The sequence below is a fragment of the Hydra vulgaris genome, chromosome 06, assembly GCF_038396675.1.
Source record: "Hydra vulgaris chromosome 06, alternate assembly HydraT2T_AEP".
NCBI classification, from domain to species: Eukaryota; Metazoa; Cnidaria; class Hydrozoa; order Anthoathecata; family Hydridae; genus Hydra; species Hydra vulgaris.
The window spans coordinates 29,886,109-29,913,157 of record NC_088925.1 but is presented as its reverse complement, the minus strand read 5'-3'; the positions used below and the strand labels follow the sequence as shown (position 1 = coordinate 29,913,157).

The following is a 27,049-nucleotide window of genomic DNA, read 5'->3' as shown; positions in this document are numbered from 1 at the left end:
TCATATGTGTTGTTTGTAGATTTGTTACAGTTTTTTCTTATTTTTTCAAATAGAAACAAAGTTTATATTAGTATGAATGTTGGTGAAAGAGAAAACTCGCCATGTTTAACTTCTGACACCTCTTTCCAAGTATCTCTTGCAGATGCAAAGAACAAAGTTTGGTGGAAGTTTTATATTATGCGGGTAATAAAGTTCCTAGTAACAATAATATATTAAAAGATTGTTTATAAAATATGTCCAAATATGATTGATTTATTAAATGTAGTATTTGTAAATAAATTTTTAATAATGAAATTTATTTATGATTAGCCTGGATTATTTGAGCAAGCAGTTAGTATAATTAGCGCAAATTTAAATAAAGATCGTGATGGAGTATATCAATCTGCGTGGGCTCTAGCTGAGTAAGTTTTAATATTTTTATGTTAAATGCAAGTTTATATACTTAAATAAAGGTTGCATCTCTTTCTCATTTCTTAAAATGCTATCATGGTTGCTGCTCAAACAAGCTATCATCTCTTGTTCTACCTATTCACCTACCAAAACACATTTTTGGATGACTCTTTATGCTCAAAAAACTTTTATTCATTTAAATTTTTTTCTGGAATATCATTATTTAGGAGTTCCCCTGTCTCTATATTTTCTTTATTCGTACATTTTACAGTTTTTAAGTTTTCTGTGAACTTCATTTTTGTTCTTGACTTTGAAATAAAAACTTAAATATAAAAAGTTGTAAAAAAAAAAAAAGAAATTGTATTTATATATTACTAATTGTATTTATATACTGCTATGATACTTCTAATTAAAGATAAAATTACACTTAAAATAGCATTTATATTTTTTATATTTTATAACTTAAACTTTTTTGTTCATCAACCAATATAATTTCCTTATTTAAAAATATGCTAGAACTCACCAATCTACAGACCTATTTTGTAACTTAATTGTCATAAAATAATGAAAAATCAGTTTAAAATAGAGATCATATGACATCTGCTATTCACTATAAAATTAACAACACAATTTTATTTTGAATTAAGAATTAATCATGTATTAGTAATTAACTTGAATTAAAGAATGTCTGACATTTAATGTTACTCATAAATTTCCCATTGATTGCCAAATTTCCCAATTGCCATAAAATGCCTTAATTTATAATGTAGGAAGTATTATTGTTTTATTAACTTAAAATGTACATATAGAACTAGTGCCATCATTAGACTTGCTGAAAATTTACTTAAATAGTTGTTTATCTTATAAGTCTCTTGCTTAAAGCTTAGTATAAAATGAATAACTAAGTTATTGGTAATTTGTAGCTCATCTGTGTTGTTGATTAATCCTGAAATTTCATCATTAAAGTTTTAATTCTTTTAAAACTATCATTTACAGTCTCTCTTAAAATAATAAGTTCAGATAAGTTATCATATTGGTTATCATCTTACATTATATTATTAGCAAATATCTTTTTTTACAAAAATCTAACATTCATAATTCTCAGTCTTTTTTTAATACTAATAACAAACATTTTGCTAATCTAATTTCTTATTTAATATGGCTTCTAATTTTAAAATTATTTCTCAAAACAACAATTAGTTTTCGAATGTTTAAAATGTTTCGAAATTGAATGTTTGAATGTTTCGAAAGAATTTGTAATAAATGTTTGATTGCTTTTAAAAATATATCTGTAAGCAATGAGCACAATTCAATAAAATAAGTTTCCAAATGGTAGCAAAAATTTTAGCGGCTAAATTTGTTCTTAAGAATTACCAAAAATCTTGTTTAATCTTAATTTAACAGATTTAAGCTTAATTTTTCTTAACTTACGATCTCTAAAATCATAATATCTTGAAATAACTTAACTTATTACCTTATAGCACAAAAACTCTTAATATATATATATATATATATATATATATATATATATATATATATATATATATATATATATATATATATATATATATATATATATATATATATATATATACATATATATATATATATATCAGGCCTTGTTATGAGATTTTGCTGCGTAACGAAAACGTGTTACGCATTTCAAAGTAACTCAACTCAGCAAATATATTTTGTATTGTTAGAAGTTATATTGCGTCACAAGCATATTTTTAAGTACCGCATTGTAATTAAAGTTATTTTATTAACGCGTTAAAAATCATACAGACAGTTTTTTTCTCACTATAACAAAAGACACAAATAAAATCTTAGTTCTTATTTGAAAAATCGTTTTTATCATTTTTTTCAAATAAGAACTAAATTTCATTTAAAAAAAAATATTTTATTCATAAAACGTAACATAATATTTGTTTATTTTCTTATAATTTTACAGTTGGTTTTTAGTTATTTTATTAACTGTTGTTAAATTTTTTCTTATTTTTTTTGTGAACTCTTTTTAATAGTGTTTTTAAACAATAAAGATTTTTATCAGTTACCGATAAGATATTCGTGATCATAGTTTATTTTCACAAATTAAACGAATGTCATTAAAACTTTACATTATTGAATTGGCGATTAACTTTAAATAAAATATCTTATTAATAAAATAATTTCATCAAAACAAATTGTGCATTTTTTAAACTATTATGACAAAAAATAATTTATATATTTAAAAGGAATTTATATATTTAATTCCTTAAGATAAAACTTAAAACACTTTATCTTCTTTAACTAATTTTTAACAACAACAAAAAAATTATTAAACAAAAAATCTATTAGTTTACAATTGCGGTTAAATGCTTTTACTTACGACTTTATTTCTTTTAAATAAATGTCACATAAACAATATCTAAAGATAATTTAAATTTTCTAAAAGATAAAAGTTTTTGCGTAGCGCAAAACTGCTGAACACATAGGTAAATTGCATTTTTGCAAGCAAAATGCGAGCTGCATAACGCTTCTTAACAAGGCCTGATATATATATATATATATATATATATATATATATATATATATATATATATATATATATATATATATATATATATATATATATATATATATATATATATATATATATATATATATATATATATATATATATATATATATATATATATATACAACCCGTAGATGTTGTCCAAAAGTTTTTTCCATATTTTGTTGACAAAAAGTAAAAATTAAAATTCAAGACCGGAATTATTTTTTTTTAATAATTGATAGACTGCCTGCCTCAACCAAACCCTCAGTCGATGTAGCAACACTCCCTTGCGGGTCAGGCTAAAAGATAGTAAATGTAGCAGCACTCCCTTGCAGGTCAGGCTATTTGTCAGTCGATGTAGCAGCACTCCCTTGCGAGTCAGGCTATTTGTCAGTCGATGTAGCAGCACTCCCTTGCAAGTCAGGCTATAAGATAGTCGATGTAGCAACACTCCGTGCATGATTTACAGTAAACAAAAATAAAAATAAAAACATTTTATTAAAAAAATTAAAAATAAAAATATTTTATTAAAAAAAATGAAAAATAAAAACACTGTTTATATTGTTAAAAACATTCAGAATGTTTTTAAAACATTCTGGTCAATTAAATTTGCGTTTTTGTGTTTTTTTTTAAAAACGATTTATTTGTAATTAAATTAATGGTTTTTACTTTTGTTCAACACGAAATGTTGGACGAAAGTCAAAAGTAATTAAAAGTGACGTATGTGTTGGTGTAAGAATCACTTTTTTCCTTCCGCTCTTCCCAAAGACAACAAACTATAGATCTATATATATATATATATATATATATATATATATATATATATTTATATATATATATATATATATATATATATATATATATATATATATATATATATATATATATATATATATATATATATATATATATATATAGGCCTCTATTTTTGCAAGAGCCATAAAGGTTAATCGATTATGGGAGTGTGGGCAAGAGCGAGAGATAAAGCTCTGGCTTTCTCAATCAGAGAAGAGGTAATAGTTATATAGTTATCTCCAGTTCAATTAACCATATTAGTTTAAATGGCAGGAAGTGATTTCAATTACTGATTTCATAATACGAGTTAAAATGTTATATTTTAACTCGTCTTATCTGCTTTAAGAAAGTTTTAGGTTGAGGTGTAATGACTTAAATTTGGATAATAATCTATGAAGGAAAGTAGTCAGTGAGATACTTTGACTACTTTATAGTACGTCCTATTCTTGAGGATATATCAGACACAATGTCAGGAGTAGTAACTTTTTGTATATAAGGCTGGCCAGGTATTGTTGTAGGTGATTGGTCATAAGAGATGCTATCCAATATTGAATCCACAATCAAATAATGTAGTTTTAAAACTACTTGGTTGGTTTCATTTAATTCATCTTGGTTTCCATTTCTGGATTTTTGGATATTGTTGCTGATAACAATTTTGTCATTGTTTGACTGTTGATGGATTGGTTCTGATGGTGGATTTACATCAATAGGGTGAGATCTTTTGTTGAAGGAGAATTAATTTTTTCATTTTGAAATATGACTTGCACAAAGTGAAGCAATGTTATTTCTAATAGTTAAACTTATAGGGTTCCCACCAGTTCTGGAAAGTCCTGGATTTTTTTAACTATTCTGTAAAATCCTGGAATAGTCCTGGAAAATGGAATAATAACTGTTGATATATATTTTTTCAATTAGTATTTAATGGTTGGATTGTTGTATAGTTTTGAATAATTTTTAAAAGTATAAAATATTAGAGATTCTAAATTCTTTTAGGCTCCTAAAATGTTTACGTTTTTTTTTTTTTTATAGATAAAATAGTTAGAAAATGCCTAAAAATAAATGTATTTTTCAAGTAAAATGGCTTGTTAAAGAAAAATATAAACATTAGTTATGTAGAAAAACAGAAACTGTTGTGATTTGCAGTTATTGTGCTAAAGACATTAATATTGCTAATATGGGAGAAGCTACTTTAACTTCACCATGAAAGCACATAAAGAGATCTCCTTCTGCTAACAATATCAAGTCATTGATGCCAACTGCTCCTAACAAGTTAATGAGTAGATCAGAATGCTCAAATAAAGCAGAACACCAAAAACCAGTTAATAAAATGCTAATAAATACATCTACAGTTAAAGCTGTTAAATTCTTCAACTGATTCTGTTAAATCATTTAGTAAAATGTTTCCAGATAGTGTCATTGCTAAGTTGTTTCAATGTGAACCCACCAAGGTCAGCTATTTCAACATTCGTATTAGCTCCTTTTTTTAAAAATGAGTTGCTAACTTCCCTATCTAATACACCTTATTACACTGTTTCATTTGATGAATCCACGAACCAAGTTTTTCAGAAGGGTCAAATGGACCTTTAAGTTAGATTTTGGGATGACAATATGAGTATGGTTAAAACTCGTTATCTTAAATCAGAGTTCATGGGGTTCTCAACCGCACATGATATTATGCAAACATTGCTAAACTGTATTTCTGATATAGATAAATCAAAGATTCTACAAGTGTCATCAGATGGGCTAAATTTAAATTTGCTTTTTCTAGATAATTTAAAGGAACAGAGGAAATAGGAAGAACTTGATCCTCTTATAGATATTGGAACCTGTTGTCTCCATATCATTCATGGCAGTTTTAAAGCAGGGGCTAAAGCAAGTAGCTGAAAGCTAAATAATCTATAAAAGCAATGTGGCAATTTCTTCATGACTCTTCTAGTAGAAGAGTAACTCATGAAAACATCACTTGGATACTTAATTATCCAATGCAGTTTTATTGACATAAGTGGTATGAAAATGAAAAATGCGCTCTAAAGGCTGAATCACTACTTGATGGATACAAAAAGTTTATAATATATTTCAGTAGTCTTAAGAAAAGCAACTTACTCAGTAGAATCATATTAAAAGGCATTTTGAATAATTGTAGCAATCTATACAAGCAGCTTCAAATAAATTTAATGGATAAAAATATTAGAAAGTATGAAATTGATATTGGTTTTGCTGCTCAGTTAAAAATTGATGAAGCTAGTTCAAGTTACAGTGACCAAAGAGTAGTTATATTTAAAAAAGAGGCAGGCCAGTTATTAGCTGGTCTGTTGACACATCTCCTTGAGAAGTCCCCTTTGAAGTTTGTCATAATACGCACTGCAGTATCTACTAACCCAATTTTTATTTCAAATCCAATAAAAAGAATATTTGTGTCAATAATTCTTCAATTCTGTTGCAAAAGTTAGTTTAATATGGCCTTTTGTCACCAAAGTCTGTCGAACTAGCAAAAAATCAATATTATAAGTTTTTAAAAATAGCAGACTCAAATCTAATATCATTTTAAGATTTTGATATTAAAAATGATAGTCTTGATCATTTTTTCTCTGACTTTATAGGAGCAAATAAAGCTTATTAAGACATTTGGAGTATTTTTAAAATAGTTTTTGTGCTTTCACATGGGCAATCTTCCATTGAGCATGGCTTCAGTATTAATAAATAACTTCTTGTCAAAAATCTGAATGAAAAATCTCTTATTGCCTTATGTCTTATTGAAGATCATTTGTCTTCTTTTGAAGAATCCCCTGATAGTATCAAAATTGATAAAGAAATCCTGCAAAATGTAAAACAGGCAAGTAGTCAATATAAAGAGTATTTGCAATCACAAAGAGAACAAAAAGAATGTAGCAGTAGGAATTTAAAACGAAAAATTTTGGGTGATGAGAAAAAGTTAGTTAGAATAAAGTGCAGAATCTTGTGAAGTGAAATAACTACTTTAATAGAACAGTCTCATATGCTAGCTATAAATACAGATAAGCAAAGTAGTTTTGTTCTTTTGAAAGAATCAAATGAAAAAAAGAAATTCTGTTGAGAAAAACAAAAGGAAATCAAGGATTTGTGCAATATAGGAAAAATAAGATGGTTCACGAAAATGATAAATTCACTGCTTAATTTTTAAAGCATATTTTTGTACACATAGTTGTTGAGTAAAGTTTTAGTTTTTGTTTTGTTGTTTTATAAAATGGTATTTATATTATGAGTTTTTGAAATGATTCTGATGTTTTTGAAATTGGTTGTGTTAAAAGTTTTCTTTCAAATAAAAAATAGTTCCTTGTCAAATATTTTTTGAGTTTACATTTAGTTATGTAGCTGTAGTGATGTAGCTATAGTGATGTAGCTGTAATGTATTTCTTTGATTTTTATTTGATTTCTATATTAATTTACATTTAATATCGTATTTTGTGTTATTTTGGGCTATCTATAAAAAAGTCCTGGAGTTTATAACTTTTTTTTTTGTAAGTCCTGGAAAAGTCCTTGAAATAATGAAGCGAATGTCCTGGAAAAAGAAAAAAATTGTCCTGGATAGTCCTGGAATTTTAATTTTTTTTATTTGATGGGAACCCTGGCTTTGTCAAGGAGTGAATCTTCTTTTATTTCTATCTCACTCCAATATAGGATTGTTGAATCCTGTTCTGTTATGAAGTATGGTAGTAAGGTACCTATTATTGATAAGGATTGCAAGTTTGTTATCCTCTGATGGAGTGTTTTCTTAGTAGTAGTACACAAAAGTCCTCTTACAGAGTATAGAGCTATTTGCAATGCTACCTCTCATCTTTTTTCCCCCTAGACTTAGTGTTTTCAGACCCAGACTAACAGCTTTTCTGTTTATTCGTTCACTTTCACAAATGTTTCGTGGGTGATATGAAGCTCTGGTTTTAATGATACCATTGTTTTCTAGGAATACTTTGAGTTTTATATTTTCAAACTATGGTCCACAATCTGTATGAGTAGATAATCGTGAACCAAATAATGAAAAGAGACTGAGAACATGTTGTTACAGTGTTAGCTGTTATATCCTGACAAGAGAATGCTAATAGGTAGCGTGAGTACTGGTCAACTACCACAAGGATATATTTAATAGCTGTGGTGAAATGTGGTGAAATGGCCTGACAAAGTCCATGGATAAGTGTTCCCAAGGTGTTGTTGCCTGAGGGCATTTTTATGTGAAATCATTCAATTTTTCTATAAAATGCAACCCTAAGTCTCAGACTTTGCTGATTTTTACACCACTCAAAGATTTTAATAAGTTATGAACATCTACAAAATTTCACATCGAATTGCTCCCAAAAGAAATGACCTATAGGTGGCTTGTAGAAATATGGTTTAAGTTCATCGGAAATTGTACATTGCCTTGTTAGTTGTTTAATTTAAGTGGAGTAGGGTTAATGCCAGATTTTGCAATAATGTACCATTCTTTTAAAAGAATGGCCTAGTTAAGAATAAATATTGTAAATAATTAGTATCTGCTAATTCTAAATGTCATCAAGTTTTTCATTTTTGATTTTTGTTGAACTCTGTTTTAGGCCTTGTTTTAAAGCATCAAGCTGCTGGCAATTAACATGCACGTTATGTATGCCTAATGCAATTTCCATTAAGCAACTTTTTATAATTTTTTAACTTTTAAGTTATTCTTTAACAGTAAGATAAACCAAGTAATTAACTTTATAAAAAACCACATTAACTTTAGAATAACGAATATGTAAAAAAAGTTTGTTACAAAAGTTTGAAGGACAATTATGTTAGATATAAGTGCTATTTACTAATAAAAAAAATTCAAAAAATTAAAAACTACGAAAACCTAATTTCTATTTATCTAATTATTTTATCGAAATATTTAGTAACAGAAAACAAAATTGTTTATAGTTAACAACAATTTTTTTTTTCTACACAATTGTCTATCTATTTGGCATAATATGTTTTTTTGCATATTATGCCAAATGGATACACCATTGCACCAAGTTGACTCGACTTACTCAAACAAGAAACAATTTTTCAACTTTGGGCGTGACTCAATTCTATGTTTTATGGGTAAAATATAAAACTTTTGTTTCCAATTTTTTAAACCAAACTGATGCCAACCTCAAACAATTTATGGCCAGCAAAAAATTGCTGACCTCGTTTTTCCATATTCCAAGAGTTGAGGTAGGCACCTCAGACCTGTAGCCTTCTTCTCAAGAACACTAACAAATGTTGAAAAAAAGCACATATTAGTTGAGAAAGTAATGGCTACCATAGTAGAATGCTGTAGAAGATAGAAATATTTAATTTAGTACCACATATTAATATAATCACAGGCCATAGATCTATTTCCCTTATTTTTAACAAACACAGGCCTTGTTTTAAATTTAAAATGCTTAACACAATAGCCCAATGTGAATTTAACATCATCAAATTCTCTTTATTTTTTTATTTTTTAAAGACTAGCTTTTAGAAATTACTGCAAAAATATTAACTACCGCAAAACGAGTTAAATATTAATTAACTTCTTTTTATTATTACTATAAGAAAGTGTTTATTTTATTTTATTGTTTTTAAATATTAAATAATTAAGTTTAATATTACATTTTTGATATAAACAAGGTGTTTTTCTGGACATTTGTATAAATGAATTAAAACATGTTAAATTTGTAAAGATGATAATTTCATAAATTTCTAATTGCAGCTTTAGAACTGATTTTTACAAATGATTTTTTACGATATATACAAATGATTTTTTATTTAAAAAAAATTAGCAAATAACAAATAAAAATTTTTGTTAATTTATTTACTTTATTTATTAAAAGTTTATTATTTTATTAATGGTTTTGTTTGTGAAAGCAAAGATTATTTTTCCAAACATCGTTTATTAAAATTATATCGCTGTATGTATCCTTTATTAAAAAATAAAAACTGCGATTTATCTTGCGTTATTAAAAAAAATTGTTAACTTACGTTTTGTGCAAATATATTTTTAAAATCTTAATTAAATTATATATTTTTTTTATCAGAATAAAATTATATATTTTTATTAAATTAGCTTTAAATTAAATCATATATTTTTTATCAGAATTAAGTTAAATTATTTTTGCTTCAAGCTTAAAGTATTACCATTTTTCAAGTGAAAAATCAATCATTACAATAAAATAAAAACAAAATAAAAATAAATTTTTAATTTTATTTGAGTTTTTTTTATTAGTAAATAGTGCTTATACCTAACATAATTGTCATTCAAACTTTTGTAAAAAGTATTTTGACATAAACATCATTCTAAAGTTAATGTGATTTTTTTAAAATTAATTACTTTTATCTTACCACTTATAGAATAATTTAAAAGTTAAAAAATGATAAAAAGTCACTTAACCAAAATCGCTCTATGCACAACACTTTAAAACAAGGTCTTTTTGGATCAGGTTTCAAAGTTCGATTTTTAATAATGAGTTGTTTTTTTTATTTGCTCTTTTTCGTTGTTTATTTTTTGGTGATTTTAGCTGGATGTTAAAAACAGCTAAGATTTCTATATTGTTCTTAGGCATTTTTTCCACTGGTAATTGTATTGTCAAGATAAGCGTTTATAAGCTTAAAAAAGTTTATCCATAACCCACTGAAAAATTAGTAAAGCGTCTTGTGAAACACAGGGTAAACATTTAAACTCATAAATGTGGTTAGCTTGTAATATTTAGATCATGTTTTCACCTGATGATCTTATTTAAATAATTGATCACAGGGTGATTTGTGTTTCCTGTTGATACTTCAAAACACTGCACAACAAAGACTGCAGCTCACTTCAATTATTTCTTGTTTTAACATATGGTTTATCTTATCTGTTATGAAGGATTTATTTTTGGCAACTTGTCATGATATTGTAGTGACCAGTTTAATTTTGTCAATATCAGTTCCAGGTTTTAATGAATATGTGGTATATTTCATGCTTTTTGTCTCCAAACAGAATTTTAGTGGCTCTTTTTCTTTATAGTAACTGAAACATGTTGTGTTAATATATCCAATCTGAAAATTACCAGTGTTTAGTTATCAGTGAATTGTACATTTAATTTTAAATCTGTGTTATATTTTTGTTTATGGTGAAGTATATTTCTATCAGGTCTATCAGGTGAGTTGATTGATGCTTTGACTGTTGATATTGTGTTTTTGTTTTCTTCATTATATTTTCTTCATTAAGCAACTGCTGCTTTGGTGTAGGTTTCTAAAAGAGACAGACAGTTTCCCAGTTGCCCTTTTTTAACAATGTGTACAAATAGAATCTCGTGCTGGGCATATGGTTTTTGGATGTAGATCAATATGGCACCAAAAATAATGACTGGATAGCCACGCCTCCTAATAAATCCTAAAATTTCCTAATATTTAAAAAATCTCCTAAAAAGACCTAAGTTCTCCTAAAATATACTTGAGTTTAAAAAATACTCCAAAAATCTTCTAATTTAAACTTGCTTTTTTAATTTTAAGTTTTCTTTTCAAAATTCAATTTGAACTTTCAAATTTTTTATTAAAATTTTTGAATAATATTTAAATTTCCTTTAAAAAAAATTTTTAAATCTCCTAAATAATCCTAATTTTTTTTATTCGTTTTTCCAAGTTTTCCGGAAAAATCTTATAAAAAGTCCTTAAAAACCTCCTAAATTCTTCTTATCTTTTAACTCAAAAAAAGTGTGGCCACCATGAATGAGATTAGGCTATGACTTGCTGCAAAAGTTGGTAGCGTGTTGTTAGCTGTCATTGTTGTTGTCAAATTAAGAGCATCTTTGGTGGCCAATTCCATTATAAGCAATGTTATTGCATAGTGAACCAAAAAAACTTGAAGTTTGCAATCCTCTGGCATTTTAGCTTCATCTAGATAAATTGATAGCATTTTTTTCCCTTTATTTATAATCTTCTTCATTTAGTGTCACATACTATTTTTTGGATTATATTGGCATCCATACTAACTTTACATTTGATAAATTTCTGTGCATGATTTTTTATTTTTCTTTGATTTTAAAATTAGAAGCTTGGGCTTATAGCAATATGCATGCTATTATAATTATCATAAAAAGTAATTAAAACAAAAATATTTCTTATTTTTGTTTTAATTATTTTTAAATATTATATTTTATGTTACCTAAATGTTTAATTATATATATTTTTATTATTTCGTTTTTTGTGTGTATTTATGTTGCAATATTTCGAAAAATATACAGTAATTTTCTAAATGCTATACTCAAGCTAGAAATATTTAAGGAATGCTATTTCTCATTGGAAAAATATTAGATATGAGTTGTAGAGATTGATAGAGAATATTTCACTTAAAATTCTCACAAGCAATTTATTTTCATAAAAATAACTACATGAAATTGACAAATTTGCAAACTCCGTTTGTGACTTCCATGCATGGCCATACACGAACTGCATTTAAACAATTGTTGTGACTATGATAACAGTGCAATCCTATAACTTTCTGGAAATCTTTACTAATATAAAAAAAATATTTAAAAAAAAGTATAATACTAAAACTTTCTTTTTTTCAAGGAATTAAAGTTTATTTACTAAAATTTGTGTTTTTTTGTTCTGTGCGTGATTCCGCTTCAAACTTAATTTATTCTTTGATAAAAATTTATTAATTTATACCATTCTTTGTTTGCAAAATAGATTAGAATTAAATGAGAGTAAATTGGAGATTGCCAAATTTATTATTTTAAAAATCATAGACAAAACATATACAAGTTTCTCTAATTTTTTGGAAATGCTCTAAGTTGTTTTATGGGCTGATCTGGTTACAGATAAACAAATTATGATAATGCACATCTTTTTGTGAATTGATAATACTTTAATAATACAGGTGTTATCTTTTTCTGGATATTTCTAGAATTCTGGATATTTTTTCACCTAGTTTTCCCAAGTATCCAAAACATTTTCCATACATACAAGTTTAAGTATATATTTTTGTAATATATTTGTTTTTTAAGCTTTTTCACTCATCACTCATAGAAAAATTATGAAAAGTTTGAAAAAAAATTAAAAACAACTGTTTTCCCTTATTTTCAAAAAAAGTTCTCTTATTTTCAAACAAAGTTTGAAAATAAGGGAAAACATATTCTGGATTTTTTTCAGACATTTTATCCAAACAATTTTCCAGATTTTTAAAATATGACCTGGATAATCTATGGTAATGAAATTTTTTTTTATTATTATTTAATTCACACCAACAAGAAAAACCAATATTATGTTGGGAGTTACTAGAAAACAAAGATTAAATAGCAAGGAAACAGTTGACAGAAGACTTGAAAATTTGAAAGTAGTGCGAGTCAGAAAACATAAATTAAAGATCAAGGAAACAAGAGAACAAGAGAAAGAAAACAAAAGTTAAAGATCAGGGAAACGGTTGACAGAAGACTTGAAAAGTTGAAAGTTGTATGAGTCAGCAAAACATAAAGATGGGAGAAAGTTCCAAAGCATTAAAGTGCGAGGAACTTTCACTTAACTAGGAAGGAACTAAAGCACTTTGAAGTGCTTTCTCTTTAATCTTTATTTTCTAGTAACTCCCAACATAATATTGGTTGCATGCAGCCTTGTTGGAGTAAATTAAATAATAATAAAAAATTTCATTATTATTAAAGTATTGTCAATTCACAAAATCATGTGCATTATTGCATATTAATCATAATTTATTAACCAGATAGATCAGCCCATAAAACAACTTATGCATTTCCAAATTGTCTAAAACATTAATGTTGAAGGGTCTAAAAAATCTTGTTTTCTTGTTAAACCTTGCTTGTGGCAATCAAGATTACATTCTAATCCAACAAAGAACTATCTTTGATTTAAATATTATAAATGAATTTTTCACTTAAAATAGATTAAAAATACTAAATTAAATGTTTTTAAAATTTTTTTTATACACTATCTCTTTGAATACATGAAATGACTTCCTCTTATACAGGATTGAAAGGTAATTTAATTTATCAATCATGCAATGATCATTGAAAAATTGTTAGTTAGTAGAGAAGATATCAAAATGTATAGTAACAAAAGTTTATAAACATTACAAAATTTAAGTAGGAAGTTAAAACTTTAAATAGTATTTAGAAACTTCTAATAAAGTTTTTATACTTAAAAAAATGCGCAACAAAAATAGCATTAATAATTTTACTTATTTTTGCTTTATGAGGCCTCTAAAAAAAAATTATTAAGTTGAAATGAATGTAATTGTTTAGCATGTTTAGTAAACAATATCTTTTATATTTTATGGCATCAATCAAAATCGAATTTAAACTTATTAATTTAGGCTTGATCATTGGGATATGGAAAATGAAAGAATTGTGGTATTGACTGATTCTAATATGGTAGTTGTTAAGTTTAACTTTTCAGGTATGTGTATTGAGTCCTGGAGAATATTTAAACTAAGGCAAATTGATGGTGTTCAAACTGGTCCATTTGTCTATCCTAAAAGAAATGTTACAACGTAAGTTTGTTGAATTTTTTCATTTTCTGTTTAGAGCATTTTAGAATTAACAAATGAAAGAAAGCGTTTTAAAGTTAACTAATGAAAGAAAGCGTTTTAAAATTAACTAATGAAAGAAAGCGTTTTAGAAAGAACTAATTAGTAAAAGATTTTTAGAATGAAGCATTTTAGAATGAACTTAAGAATGAAAGAGTTTTAGAGAGAACTAATGAATGAATTTTTGGACTTGAAATTTACAAATCAACTTTCAGACTTTCCTTTTAAAAATTCGTTTTAAAGTTCATATTGAAATGGGTGATTTTTTTAATTCTCCTTACTATTAAGTGTTTAGATTTGAAAATGAAAGATTTTCTTTGCTAATAAATGTTTACCTGAATTATATTAATTAGCTAATTTGGTACAAAAACAACCTAAAATTAAGTTGCATAAAAAATCGTGAAATATTTTTTAAGAATTTTTTTTTTAATGCTGTCTTAAATATTTTTGATTTTAACTTTTAGTTAACTTTTTGAAAGAAGCTAAAAAGTTATTATTAAACTAATATTAAAGATTTTATTTAAAGGCTTTTATTAAGTTTGGCAGATTTTTAATTTCCCCCAAATTTTCAGTATAAAGTTTTTATAAAACCATCTGCTTAAGATGTACCTTGTTAAGCCTGACTATTCGATAAAACATGGTCTTTGGTTCCTTTAGCAAAAAACTTAAGTAGGTCTTCGTATCAAGTTACACACAAGTGCATATAACACTAAAACTTGTAAAACTTAAAAAACTTTATTAAATGTTCAGAGCTTTAAATGTTTGAAAATTTATTAAATATAGTTATACAATTCAACTAATTTAATTTATTAAGATAAAATATTAAGGGTTGCTAAAAGAAACCTAAAAACAAAAACCAGTGACATGCTGGCCCCAGTGATTATGCGGGAATCCTGTATGGGCTTTAAACTTTTCATCTTATAAAGGCCTTTAGGAAGAAAAAAAATTGTTTAATAATTTTTTTTTTAAACATCTTCGCTTCCAACAAGGCTGCAAGCACTACAAATTAAAGTTGGAAGTTACTGGAAGAGAAAAGATAAAGATTGTAGAGCAAAATAATGATTGACAGATGACTTAAAGGATTGATAATTATATGAATCAGGAAAGCAAGATGAAGGAAGCGAATTCCAAAGAGCTGATGTTCGAGGAAAAAAACTAGACGAATAAGAGTTTTCGGAGCACTTAGGAACAGTCACAGAAAAAAGATGAAACTTAATTGAATGACGAGTAACACGAGAATGAATTTTAGTAGATGGCACAAGAGACGCTAGCCCTTTAGAGCAGTGCCCAGTACAGTATTTGTAGAAAAAAGAAAGAGAAGCAACATTATGACGATGTTTAATAATAATGGCTATATTAATAATGGTTGGAGCTTGGCTGCAAGCAATCAGAGAGTGTTGGTTTCTTATCACGACAAGAATAAATAGTAGTATCATCAGCAAACAATGCCACCTTAGATGTGAGAATATCTGGAAGATCATTAATGTAAATTAAATAGAGTATAGGGCCAAGGGTAGAACCTTGAGGAACCCCTGAAGTTACAGAATAAGAAGAAGAGTGTTGTCCATCGAGGACAACTTTTATACTACGATTGGAAAGGAAGGATTTAATAATCTTAAAGATGTTGCCAGATACGTCATTAGAAGAAACTTATGGAAAAGACCAGCATGCCAAACTTTATCAAAAGCTTTTGAAATGTCAAGAGCGATGGCCTTAACCTCTCCACCTTTATCTAATGCACGATAAAACCTATCGGTTATTAGTGTTAGCAAGTCAGCTGTAGAACAAGAAGATTGAAATCCATATTGATGGTCAGAAAGTAAGTTATTAGATTCAAGATGAGAAATTAAGTGTTTGTTAATTAAAGATTCAAAAACCTTGCTTATCATAGGAAGAAGACTAATGGGACAGTAGTTAGACGAATCAGATAACTCCCCAGAATTTTTGAAGATAGGAATAACAGATGCCGCTTTCCAGCAGGCTGGAAAACAAGACTCTGATAAGCACTTGTTGAATAGTTTTGAGAGTATAGACGACAGCTCCAGAGAACGCTTATGCAAGACAATAACAGGTATGTTGTCCAGGCCATAAGCTGTAGAAGAGTCTAGGCAGGAAATCACTTTAGATACAGAAGCTGGAGTGATACGAATGTCAAGCAATGGATCAACCTGTTTGTTGGCAATATCAGGTAGAACGCAACTAGTGAATCAAGAAATGATATTGATGAAAAGTTTTTAGCAAACAGTTCAGCTATGTCTTTAGGTGAGGTGACAAAGTCATTTCATGAGCTGAAAATAGCGGGCTTTGGGGTTAGACAAAGCCTTTTACAATGGTTTCTAGCAGTAATAAACAGATGTCTGTTTTCTGATAGATATGGAAGTAATGGTTTCGATTGGCAATCGCAGCAGCACAATGTGAGGAAAACCATGGTGAAGAGTGAGGCTTGACCTGGAATTGTCGAGATGGGACAAAAGTTTCCATGCCAGCCTGAATCCACGAAGTTATGTAAGAAACACATTTGTTGACAGGAAGACAAAAGATTTCTCCCAAGGGCCATCACGAAGAAAATTACGGAAAGTATCCCAGTCAGCTTTAAGGTAGTTGTATAAGGTACAATAATAGAGGGATTCAGCTGATGAAGAAGAATGAGATATTAGTTTTAGAGAGATCAAACTGTGATCAGAAGCACCTAAGGGTGAATGTTGAGAAACTAAGCACTGACTAGGATCAGAAAAGACACTGACTAGGATCAGAAAAGACACTGACTAGGATCAGAAAAGTTGAGTAGAGAAGGTAAATGATTCGGGTTGTCTGGAAAACGAGTTGGAAAGTTGACTATTTCAGATAGGGATTGAGAAAGGTAAAAGTTATGGGCTTTAATGCCTGCAGAATCACTGACACTAGAGCCAAGCTTGGTCAATATGATCAGAAATAACATCAAAAAGAGTGCAATTTTAAGATGAAGGAGAGCGATATAGAACAAAGAGAAAGGCAATAGAGTGAAGTGGTGCTAAACAAAAGCACATGAAAGAATGGTCTGTGTATTCAAACCCAGTTTCATGACAAATGGGTGAATTCTTACAAATGTAAATGCCCAAGCCATGCATGCGACTATTGGAGTCTTTACGAATTAAAGGAAGATAACCATCAACACTAAGATCGCAAGATGAGACAGCTGAACTCAAATTAGTCTCGCAAAGAGCAAGTAGGTCTGGTGAACTTTGCAAGAGATAAGACTCAACAGAAGAAAAGTTACTTCTAAGACCACGAATATTAGTGAATGATGATGATGGTTTTTTGTGTTTTATAGTTTTTGGTACTTGATTCATTTTTAAATTTGTTGAAGAACTTGACTCAAAGCATAGATAGTACTCAGAACACTGTTTAATAGCCCAGCAATTGCCACATTACTATTAATAAACCCTAAGCCATAACAAAGGGCTCCAAATGTTGCCTCGGCATTGCACACCAAAAGTACAAATAGGGACACCATCCATGGCACTGTTAATACTATGATATTTTTCAGCTGTTGATGGAATCAGCCTCTCTGAGAGCTACCACAGAGTTAAATAATAAAAAAAAAATAGTATAATATTTACTATTCTAAATTATTTTACTGTTAAATCTATTTTTTGAAATGAAACAAAATTTATTTATGTTCAATAAGTTATTTAAAATAAATTATGCTATTTGAATAGATAAAGATATAGCTCCCAACAAAACAAAAGTAATTGTCATTAGACTAATTAACTACTAATACCTGATTCACATCAAACTTGCACTTAAATTAAACTGTGTCTTAATCGTGACTTGTTAAAGTAACATAGGTTTTTTGTTTAAATAACTTTGGCGCCTTTTGCGTGGAATTAAAACCAGTTCTAAATTTGACATGAATGAAAGAATATAAAATGTGTTTAAAGTGGTTAAACTGTTAAAACTTGTTTAATTGTGGTATTAGACTAAGTTTAGTTTTTTTAATCAAAATTCCAAGTTATCATGTAAAAAGTTATTTAAAAAATTAATTTAAAGTATGAAAATTATTCTAAACAACAACAACACAAATCCATTTCGTGCTTTTAAGCGTTTTGTATGATCGAAAATACCATTTAAGTTATCATTAAGTAATCATCGAAAATACCATTTAAGTTAATATAACCTTTTTTGTTTTATTTAAAATCGTAATGCGCTTGTTTTTTGGGGCAAAAGTTTAACATTTAAAGAGTTATAGAAGAAAGTAATCAGGTAAATATCATTATTTTCAAATAAAACTGGTATATATTAAATATAATATTAATAGTATTTATAATGGATAATCTATTGTTCACTTACTTTACATTAGAAAAATATTTTTCAACACAAATATTGTTATTATCATGCAATGAAAATTATCCATTGATTTTTATACATTCGCAAAAACTATCTACTGATTTTTCAACGTTCTCCTAAACACTCGACCTTTTAAATCTATCATTATAACATACATAATTAACAATAATGTCAAAGCTGATAAAAAGAATTTTAACAACATGTAACTTAGTTTTTACTTAGTTTACTAAGTTACAACTTAGTTGTTACTTAGTTTATTAAGTTACAACTTAGTTGTTACTTAGTTTATTAAGTTACAACTTAGTTGTTACTTTGTCTACTAAGTTACAACTTAGTTGTAACTTAGTTTACTAACCTTAATGTAAATTTAGTTTACTAAGTTACAATTAAGTAATTTAGTTTACTAAGTTGTAATTTAGTTTACTAAGTTGTAACTTAGGTTACTAAGTTGTAACTTAGGTTACTAAGTTGTAACTTAGGTTACTAAGTTGTAACTTAGGTTACTAAGTTGTAACTTAGTTTACTAAGTTACAACATGTAACTTAGTTAACAAAGTTACATGTTGTAATGAAAGGTAACTTTTATACATTTATGGGCTTGCAAATCAAGCATATATGGTAAAATGCTGCATAACCAAAAATTGAAAATTACAAATTTTTATAATTTTACAAAATTAGGGTAGGTGTCACTCATATAGTTAAAAACTAGTCATTGGAGTGACACATAAACAGAATAAACAAACAAAAAATTCAACAGCAATAAATTCAACAGCATAAATAAAAGTAAGCGTAAATTTAGTCAAAAAAAAAAATGATTAAGCTATAATTAAATAAAGAGACAAAAAAATATGAAAACAATCAATAACAAAAATAAAAATAATTAGCAACAACAACGCATATAATAACAAACTTTATGCAAGTGAAAAGGCAAGCACAAAAACTACAAAATGAAAACAAAAATTACATAGCGAAAAGGCAAACACAAAAACTTCTACAAAATAAATTAAATTATATATGTTATTCTTGGCGGAAACAGAAAAGCGTAGAAAGTTTGTAGTAAATTATTTTTGTTTTAATTAGTTCTTTTTATTATTTTTTTGAACTTTTTTCGAACTTCTTTTCTTTTAACTTGTTACTTCCCTTTTAATTGATTATTTTTGTTTTATTTTATTAAATCTATTTGTTAGTTTTACTTTTTTATTCATTTTTTTGTTTTATTTTTTCTTTAATCTCTTAGTTTGTTTTTACCTTTTAATATTTTTGTTATTTTACTTTATTTTTAACTTATCTTTTTTATTCTTTAGAATAATTTCTTTTGTTTTTCCTTTTCTCTTTTTTCCCTTTTTGCCGTTAAATAAAATCAGACTTTTTCAAAAACTCTTACTTAAATTGGTACATTCACTTAGTTGGACAATATATCTCTTCCCTTAAAGGATCAGAGTAATGATATTCTACTATATATATATATATATATATATATATATATATATATATATATATATATATATATATATATATATATATATATATATGCATGTATGTATGTATGTATATATATGTGTATATGTATATATATATGTATGTATATATGTGTATATATATATATATATATATATATATATATATATATATATATATATATATATATATATACTAATATGGTACAGCAAAACTTTGAATCTTAGTACTATTTCAAATATGCAACAACAGTATTAAGTAGAGGAAGAAAAGGGAGGGATCATACATTGCATAAGAGCAGAAAGTAAATTATGTAATTTCTTTGATTTTGTAATAATTTATTTTATAATTAAAAAAAATATATATATATATATAAATAAATAAAATATTCCTTTTTATACTTTATTCAAATGAGTCACTTCATCACAATGTAGTTTTTTTTTTTTTTGAATTTATTATATTATTATATGCTGTGTACTAGCAAATTTAGTTAACTATTAGTATTTTGAATTTTTTATTTTTTCACTCCCAACAAGGCTGCAAAGAACCACTGTTGAGTTGGGAGTTACTAGAAGACAAAATAGTGTTAAATGGCATAGAATTGTCAAAGGGCAAAGATTGCACCTTTTCAAGCAAGATTGTTGACTTGAAAAGGTGCTTGAGTCAGGAAAACATGAAGATGGGAAGGATTTCTAAGGTATTTATGTGCAAGGAAAAAAACTAGATAAATAAAAGTTTTTAGAGCATGAAGGTGCAAATGCAGTGAAAGGGTCCAACTTTGCTGAATAATGAGTCAAGCAAGAATAAGTTTGGGTTGATGGAGCTACAGATAATAGCTTGTTTGAGCATTGATCATGATAATATTTGTAGAAAAAAGAAAAAGATGCCACCTTGTGATAATTAGTAAGTGACCGGGGCCCCGGTTAAAAATGATACTTTTTTCAAACCCGGCCCGAGCTAAACTATAAGATTTAGCAGGGGTTAATAGCCGGGGCTAGAAAAAAATTTATAATACTTTATTATATTTTTATGCTTATTACACTTACTATTTATTAAATACTTGCATATATTTGTATAATTTCAAACTCTAGTTTACTTCCAACAAGATTGCAAGCAACCACTATAAAGTTATGAGTTACTTTAAAATAAAGAATAAATAAAAATACTAACAAATGGTTAACTGAATACTTAAAAAGTTGTAGGTTGTATATAAAAGAAAAACATGAAGATAGCTAATAGTTATAAGGTTTTTTGATGTGCAAGGAAAAGAACTGGATTAATAAAAATTTTTATAGCATAAAGGCACAGATACAGTAAACGGATGCAGCTTGTTGAGTAAGAAAGAAGCAAGAATGAGTTTTGGTTTAGTTTTTGGTTTAACAGAGATATTATGATAAACCATATTAGGTATTAGAGATAGCTTGTTTGAGCATTGACCATGATTATATTTGTAGAAAAAAGAAAGAAATGCAACCTTACAACTAAGGAAGAGTGGCTCAAGTTTGGCAGATAAAGCAGGTCTAATTTATTGTTATTATATTTTTTTATGTTAATTCACCTCAAGGCTGAAAACACCACTACAGGCGAGGAGGCTACTTAATTGTGGTTGTAACCCTCTCTCAACTATATAACTCCGAAACACGAACCTTGACAACCAAAGTTCGTGATTCAGAGTTATATAGTTGAGAGAGGCTTGACAACCAAGGCTGCTACACAGAGAAACAAGTTGAGTAGCAGTAGCAGTACTACCAGAAGCGTGGTGGGGATCAAACACGGTACCTCTTGTTTGACTCGAATGCTCTACCACTACACCACAACCGCATTACATTTATAGTGTGCTTTTAGACTTTGTCTGAGAGTAAGACGGTTGTTATTTATCAATGTAGGAATACAAACATTATTGCAATATTTTTTTGCTGTAAAAAAATGAGTTTTTTTGTCTGAAAAATTGCATATTTTAAGTCCAGAATTTAAATCCGTAAGCCATAGCAAGCCTTATGCTGTTACAGAAGAGAGATCAGATTAAAAATCAGCTGCTTGTTCTAAGCAATCAAAAAGTGAAGATTTTTTGTCAAGACAAGAGCATAAAGTTGAGTCGTCAACAAATAGAGCTACTTTAGATGTTAAATTTTCATAAAGATTGATATTGTAGATAAAAAACAATACAGGAGCAAAGATTTAAGGGTACCACTAGACACCTTGTGGTACCCTTAAAGTTACTTGAAATAAAGAAGAGTGCAGGCCTTCAAGAATAACTTTATTACTGCAGTTAGTAAGAAATAATTTAATAATCTCAAAACCTTTATATAAAGAAACTAATAACAAAGTGAAGACTAATAGTAGGATAGTTGGAGAGGTCAAAGTGTTTTCAAGAGTTTTGAAAAATTGGAACCACTTGTTTAGCATTTTTTTTAAATTAAATATTGTTAAATATTATGTAATTAAAAAGATTAAATGTTAGATCTAATTTAGTTAATGACATTGTTGAAGACTAACCAAAAGTCTCTATAACCTAACATATGATATAAGATACAAGATTTAGTAAACTGAGAATAACAGAGTTTAACATCAGACAGGACTTTTTTACATTGGCTTCTTGCAATAATAAAAAGATATTTGTTCTTAAGAGAGATGATCTTGTAAAAAAGATGAAATAAATGATTAGTAAAGCAACTGCTCAAGATGGTGAAAAATATGGAGTAGAATGAGGTTTGACTTAAAATTGAAGAGTAGGGATAAAAGCTTCCAAACTTTTAGTACAGAAGGAATAAAAGCTTCTGAAATGCGCTTTATGCATACATATTATGGACATTTTCATTTTTATGGACATTTTTTTGCTATTTATTTAGATCCTGGCATATAATATCCTTTCATATTTATATAAACTTTAGTATTTATATGGTGTAGATTTGCCAAAAGAGAAGATGATCATGATCATGATGCTCATGTTGATTATAATGATTTTTATATTTGCATAAATATACAAAATATAACATGAGTTTGGAATAAAAAAAATATATTTTAAGATGTATAAATGTTTATGCAGCCCTGGACACAAACCCGGCCCTAAGCTATTGTGGTTAAAACTTTAAAGCAATTAAAATGTAATTATTTAAATACTTAATTACATGATAATGTTTCACTTTTATGTTTTATAAACCATATTTTATTGAATTTGTATAATAAAGTAGTTAAAGCGTTGTCCTGTGTACCAACATGTTCTATTCCTGTTATAGGTTTTCATGTGTTATTTTACTTTCTAAAAATTTTAAACCAATCAGGAAAACCGCTAGTATAAAGAGTATTGCAGAGATTCAGTATAAACAAACTATTGGAAAATAGCAAGTCTGAACTAAAGATTGCTGCATGTTTAAAGATGTCTAAGACAATTGTTTATGATATCATTCAGCACATGAAATCAATAGATGCCGTCAATTCAGCAAAATTATGTAAAAATCTAGAATTACCGTTCTAAAACCCAACAAGATAATACCATATTTGGCTGTGAAAAATTTCAATCTTACAAAAAGATGCCTCGCCAAGGATTTAATTTACCATGCTGCTTTAACACACTGTGCCACATTTTACTCATAAACATATTTGTGAATATTTGCAAAGAATACAACTGTTGGATTGTTAAAATATGGCAACATGTCATGTTCTCTGACAAAGTACAAGTGGAGCAGTTTGTTCAGCAATTTTTTTTTTAAATTCTGGTTCACTCCCAACAAGGCTGCAAGCAACCACTATTAAGTTGGGAGCTACTAGAAAAAAAGGATAGAGTTATAGAGCAAGGAAACGGTTGACAGAAGACTTAAAAAGTTGAAGGTTGTATGAGTCAAGAAAACATAAAGATGGAAGAGAGTTACAAAGGGTTGAAGTGCAGGAAAAAACTAGACTAATAAAAGTTTTTAGAGCATGCAGGGACTGGTACAGTAAAAGAATGAGACTTTGATGAATGACGAGTCAAGCAAAAATAATTTTTATGTGATGGAACTAGAGATGATAGCTCCTTTAAGCAGTGACCATACTATTATTTGTAGAAAAGAGAAAGAGGTGCAACTTTACTATGATGGGAAGGGGCTCAAGCTTAGCAGATAGACCTGGTCCAACTACATTTACAATGTGTTTTTGGACCTTGTCTAGAAGAGAAAGAGCATCATTAGAAGAATCAGCCCAAAAATGACAACAGTATTCTATACAAGGACGAATGAGAAATTTGTAGAGGTAGAGAATGGAATCAGGAGAGAGAAAATGGTGAGCACGATAAAGAGAAGCAGCCTTATCAGATGCTAATTTAGCAATTATATTGTATATATGTTTAATCGAGATATGACTTTATGATTTGGGGTGCAATTAAACTGCTAGCAAACATTGGCAAGGAAGGAGGGTGAATTTCCTGGTTAAATGCTCTTCTGCGGAGCTCTGTGATAAGATAGTTAGGTCTTCTTGGAGCAACCTAACAACTATTTTTAAAAAAATCTGTTTTGCAAATTATTTAGTAATTTTAATAAAAAACTGTCTTTAATATTTTTATGCATAGAAGAGACACTTGCCATCAGGCAAAGTTCTCAAGATATCGCTCCAAAAAAGTGCAATTATGTTCTTGCCCCGTGGTCTGGCAACCTTAGTTAAACCCCATCAAAAACTGTTAGGTAAAATTTGAATATTCTGGTGAGGTTGGAACTGTTTCCAAACACATCCCAACCTCACTAGTTGATCTGAGTATATCCTTAATAAAAGTGTGGTGTCGTAAAATACTGCATGAATGTAGTAAGTCTCTTGTTAACTCAATGGCCAGAGGAATAGAGATCGTTTAAAAAGTTCAAGCAGCCTTTATAAGATAATAAAATAATTTTATACTTTGATTTCTTTATTCTTTTATGTTTGTGTATGTTTTTTTATGAGTTAAAGATTTTCTAGTAAATAAATTGGTACAGTCCACAGCACAAAAAAGTTTTTCACTATAATTATTGGGTGATTGGATGTTTTTGACCATAACTATATATATATATATATATATATATATATATATATATATATATATATATATATATATATATATATATATATATATATATATATATATATATATATATCTGTGTGTGTGTGTGTATATATATATATATATATACATACATATACATACATATTACAAAAGCAAAGAAGTTACACAATTTTCCTTTCTGCTCTTATGCAATTTATGATCACCCCCCCCCCTCCCTTTTTTTTATTCTTTCTTTCTCTACATATTACACTGTTGCATACTTTAAATAGTTCTAAGATTCAAAGTTCTTGCTGTACCATATTAGTATATATACACAAATAATTTTAAATGTATTCTAAAAATAAAGTGCTCAATATTCTTAAAATAACAGAGCAATAATAAATTAAATAATAGAAATATTGATGATTTATATTGAATTGATCTATCCTTATAACAGCACAAGCATATAATATTTCCAAAAAATTCAGGTTATGTCTGCAAGAAAAATTTGACATAATTACACATGCAAACCAAAAATGTTTATTAAATAAAAAATTGGAATTGATTTCTAAATGCAAGCATAATAATAAGTTTATCCTGAAAAGCTATTAAAATAAGTCAGCTCAAAAAATAATTTTAATAAATCCCTGTTTAAAAATATGTTAAAAAAAAAGCAGAAGTAAACAATTTTAAAAAATTTATATTAGTTATAATATTTAACAAATGTGTGTAAAGTATTACAGTATTATAAGACATTTATAACTTATTGTAATTTAATATATATATATATATATATATATATATATATATATATATATATATATATATATATATATATATATATATATATATATATATATACATACAAAAACACACATAAATATACGCACACATGTGTGTGCATATGTATGTATATACATACTACATACATACATACATATACATACACACATATAATTTTTTTATATGTATTTAGAGCACGTGCACATCAGTCCGGAGTACGTATATCATGGAACAAAAAAGAAGTGCTTTCATTATGGCAACGCTTTAGCCCTTTATTCAACAGTCCATCCTATGTTACATTCTCCGAACATAAAGCTGCATCTCAGCTAAATAGCTGCCCTCCTTACATGAACTTACAAGAATTTAAAAAAGCAGTTATTTTAGCATCACAGACATCCGGTGCTTTATTTGAAGGAGTTGATGGGCCTATTTATTTAGAAGTTTACATTGGAGCTGCTTCAATGATTCATAACAGTCCTGATCTAGGTTATTCAATGGAAAGAGTTATAGCTGCTTTTTAATAAGTTAGTTGTATTTGTGTATTTGTTTTTGTTAATATCATGGATTAATATTAAATTATTATTATTATATAATATTATTAAATTAATATTATTGAATGTTAGCTTCAAGAAATTATTTTTATTTTTTGTGTGCAGTTTTGAGTAGTTTACTTGTGGTATTTCACGATCTTTCGTAATTTACTAATAATGTTTTATGTTACATTTTTATGTTATTTTTTTTTTGGAATTTTACTACTGACTAAATACAATTAACTTCGACTTTTTATCAATTAATTTCTTCAATGTTTTGAAATTGAAATTTTATTCTCTGCAGTTTTAATTTTAAAATTAAATATTTTATCTATAAGTTCAGAAACTTTGATTTTTTGAGATTTATTCGCATGGTAAATGTACGCTTAAATTTATGAGGCGTATACTATTTAAAATCTAGAAAGATTTGTACCTTATTTAACCAAAAAATAATTTTTCTAAATAACGAATTAATTTTTTTTGTTGATGTTTTTGTAAAATGTTCTGAAGAATTTTATATTATTAATTTTTCTGAATTATTTTTTTAGTACTTAAGTTTATCAGCTTATGTTATGTTACGTTTTTTTTTCCCGATCAGAGAATTTTCCTGTGCCACTGTAAATAGTAGTTTGGTTTGCAAGCTTTCAACATCTACTAGAAATGAACTGAACCGTTCTAAACTTTTGGTTGCTATTGCACAATTACGTTAAAGAGCGTTGAAACTGCATAATC

General features: G+C 27.5%; 1 protein-coding gene across 1 annotated transcript; it reads left to right on the top strand.

Annotated features, from left to right (window-relative positions):
• Positions 1–26,843, top strand: LOC100208028 (tumor protein p63-regulated gene 1-like protein). The gene is made up of 4 exons (XM_065799820.1): positions 1–183; positions 310–401; positions 14,022–14,198; positions 25,981–26,843. Exons 1-4 carry the CDS (start codon positions 73–75, stop codon positions 26,306–26,308), a joined length of 708 nt encoding a protein of 235 aa, XP_065655892.1. The 5' UTR covers positions 1–72; the 3' UTR covers positions 26,309–26,843.
• Positions 26,844–27,049: the final 206 nt, after the last annotated feature.

Bases quoted from the DNA above. Each gene is read 5' to 3' on its own strand.
- LOC100208028 (XM_065799820.1), top strand. From the start codon at position 73: ATGAATGTTGGTGAAAGAGAAAACTCGCCATGTTTAACTTCTGACACC. The intron at 184-309 runs GTAATAAAGTTC...ATTTATGATTAG, and splicing joins GGAAGTTTTATATTATGCGG to CCTGGATTATTTGAGCAAGC. The intron at 14,199-25,980 runs GTAAGTTTGTTG...ATATGTATTTAG, and splicing joins CCTAAAAGAAATGTTACAAC to AGCACGTGCACATCAGTCCG.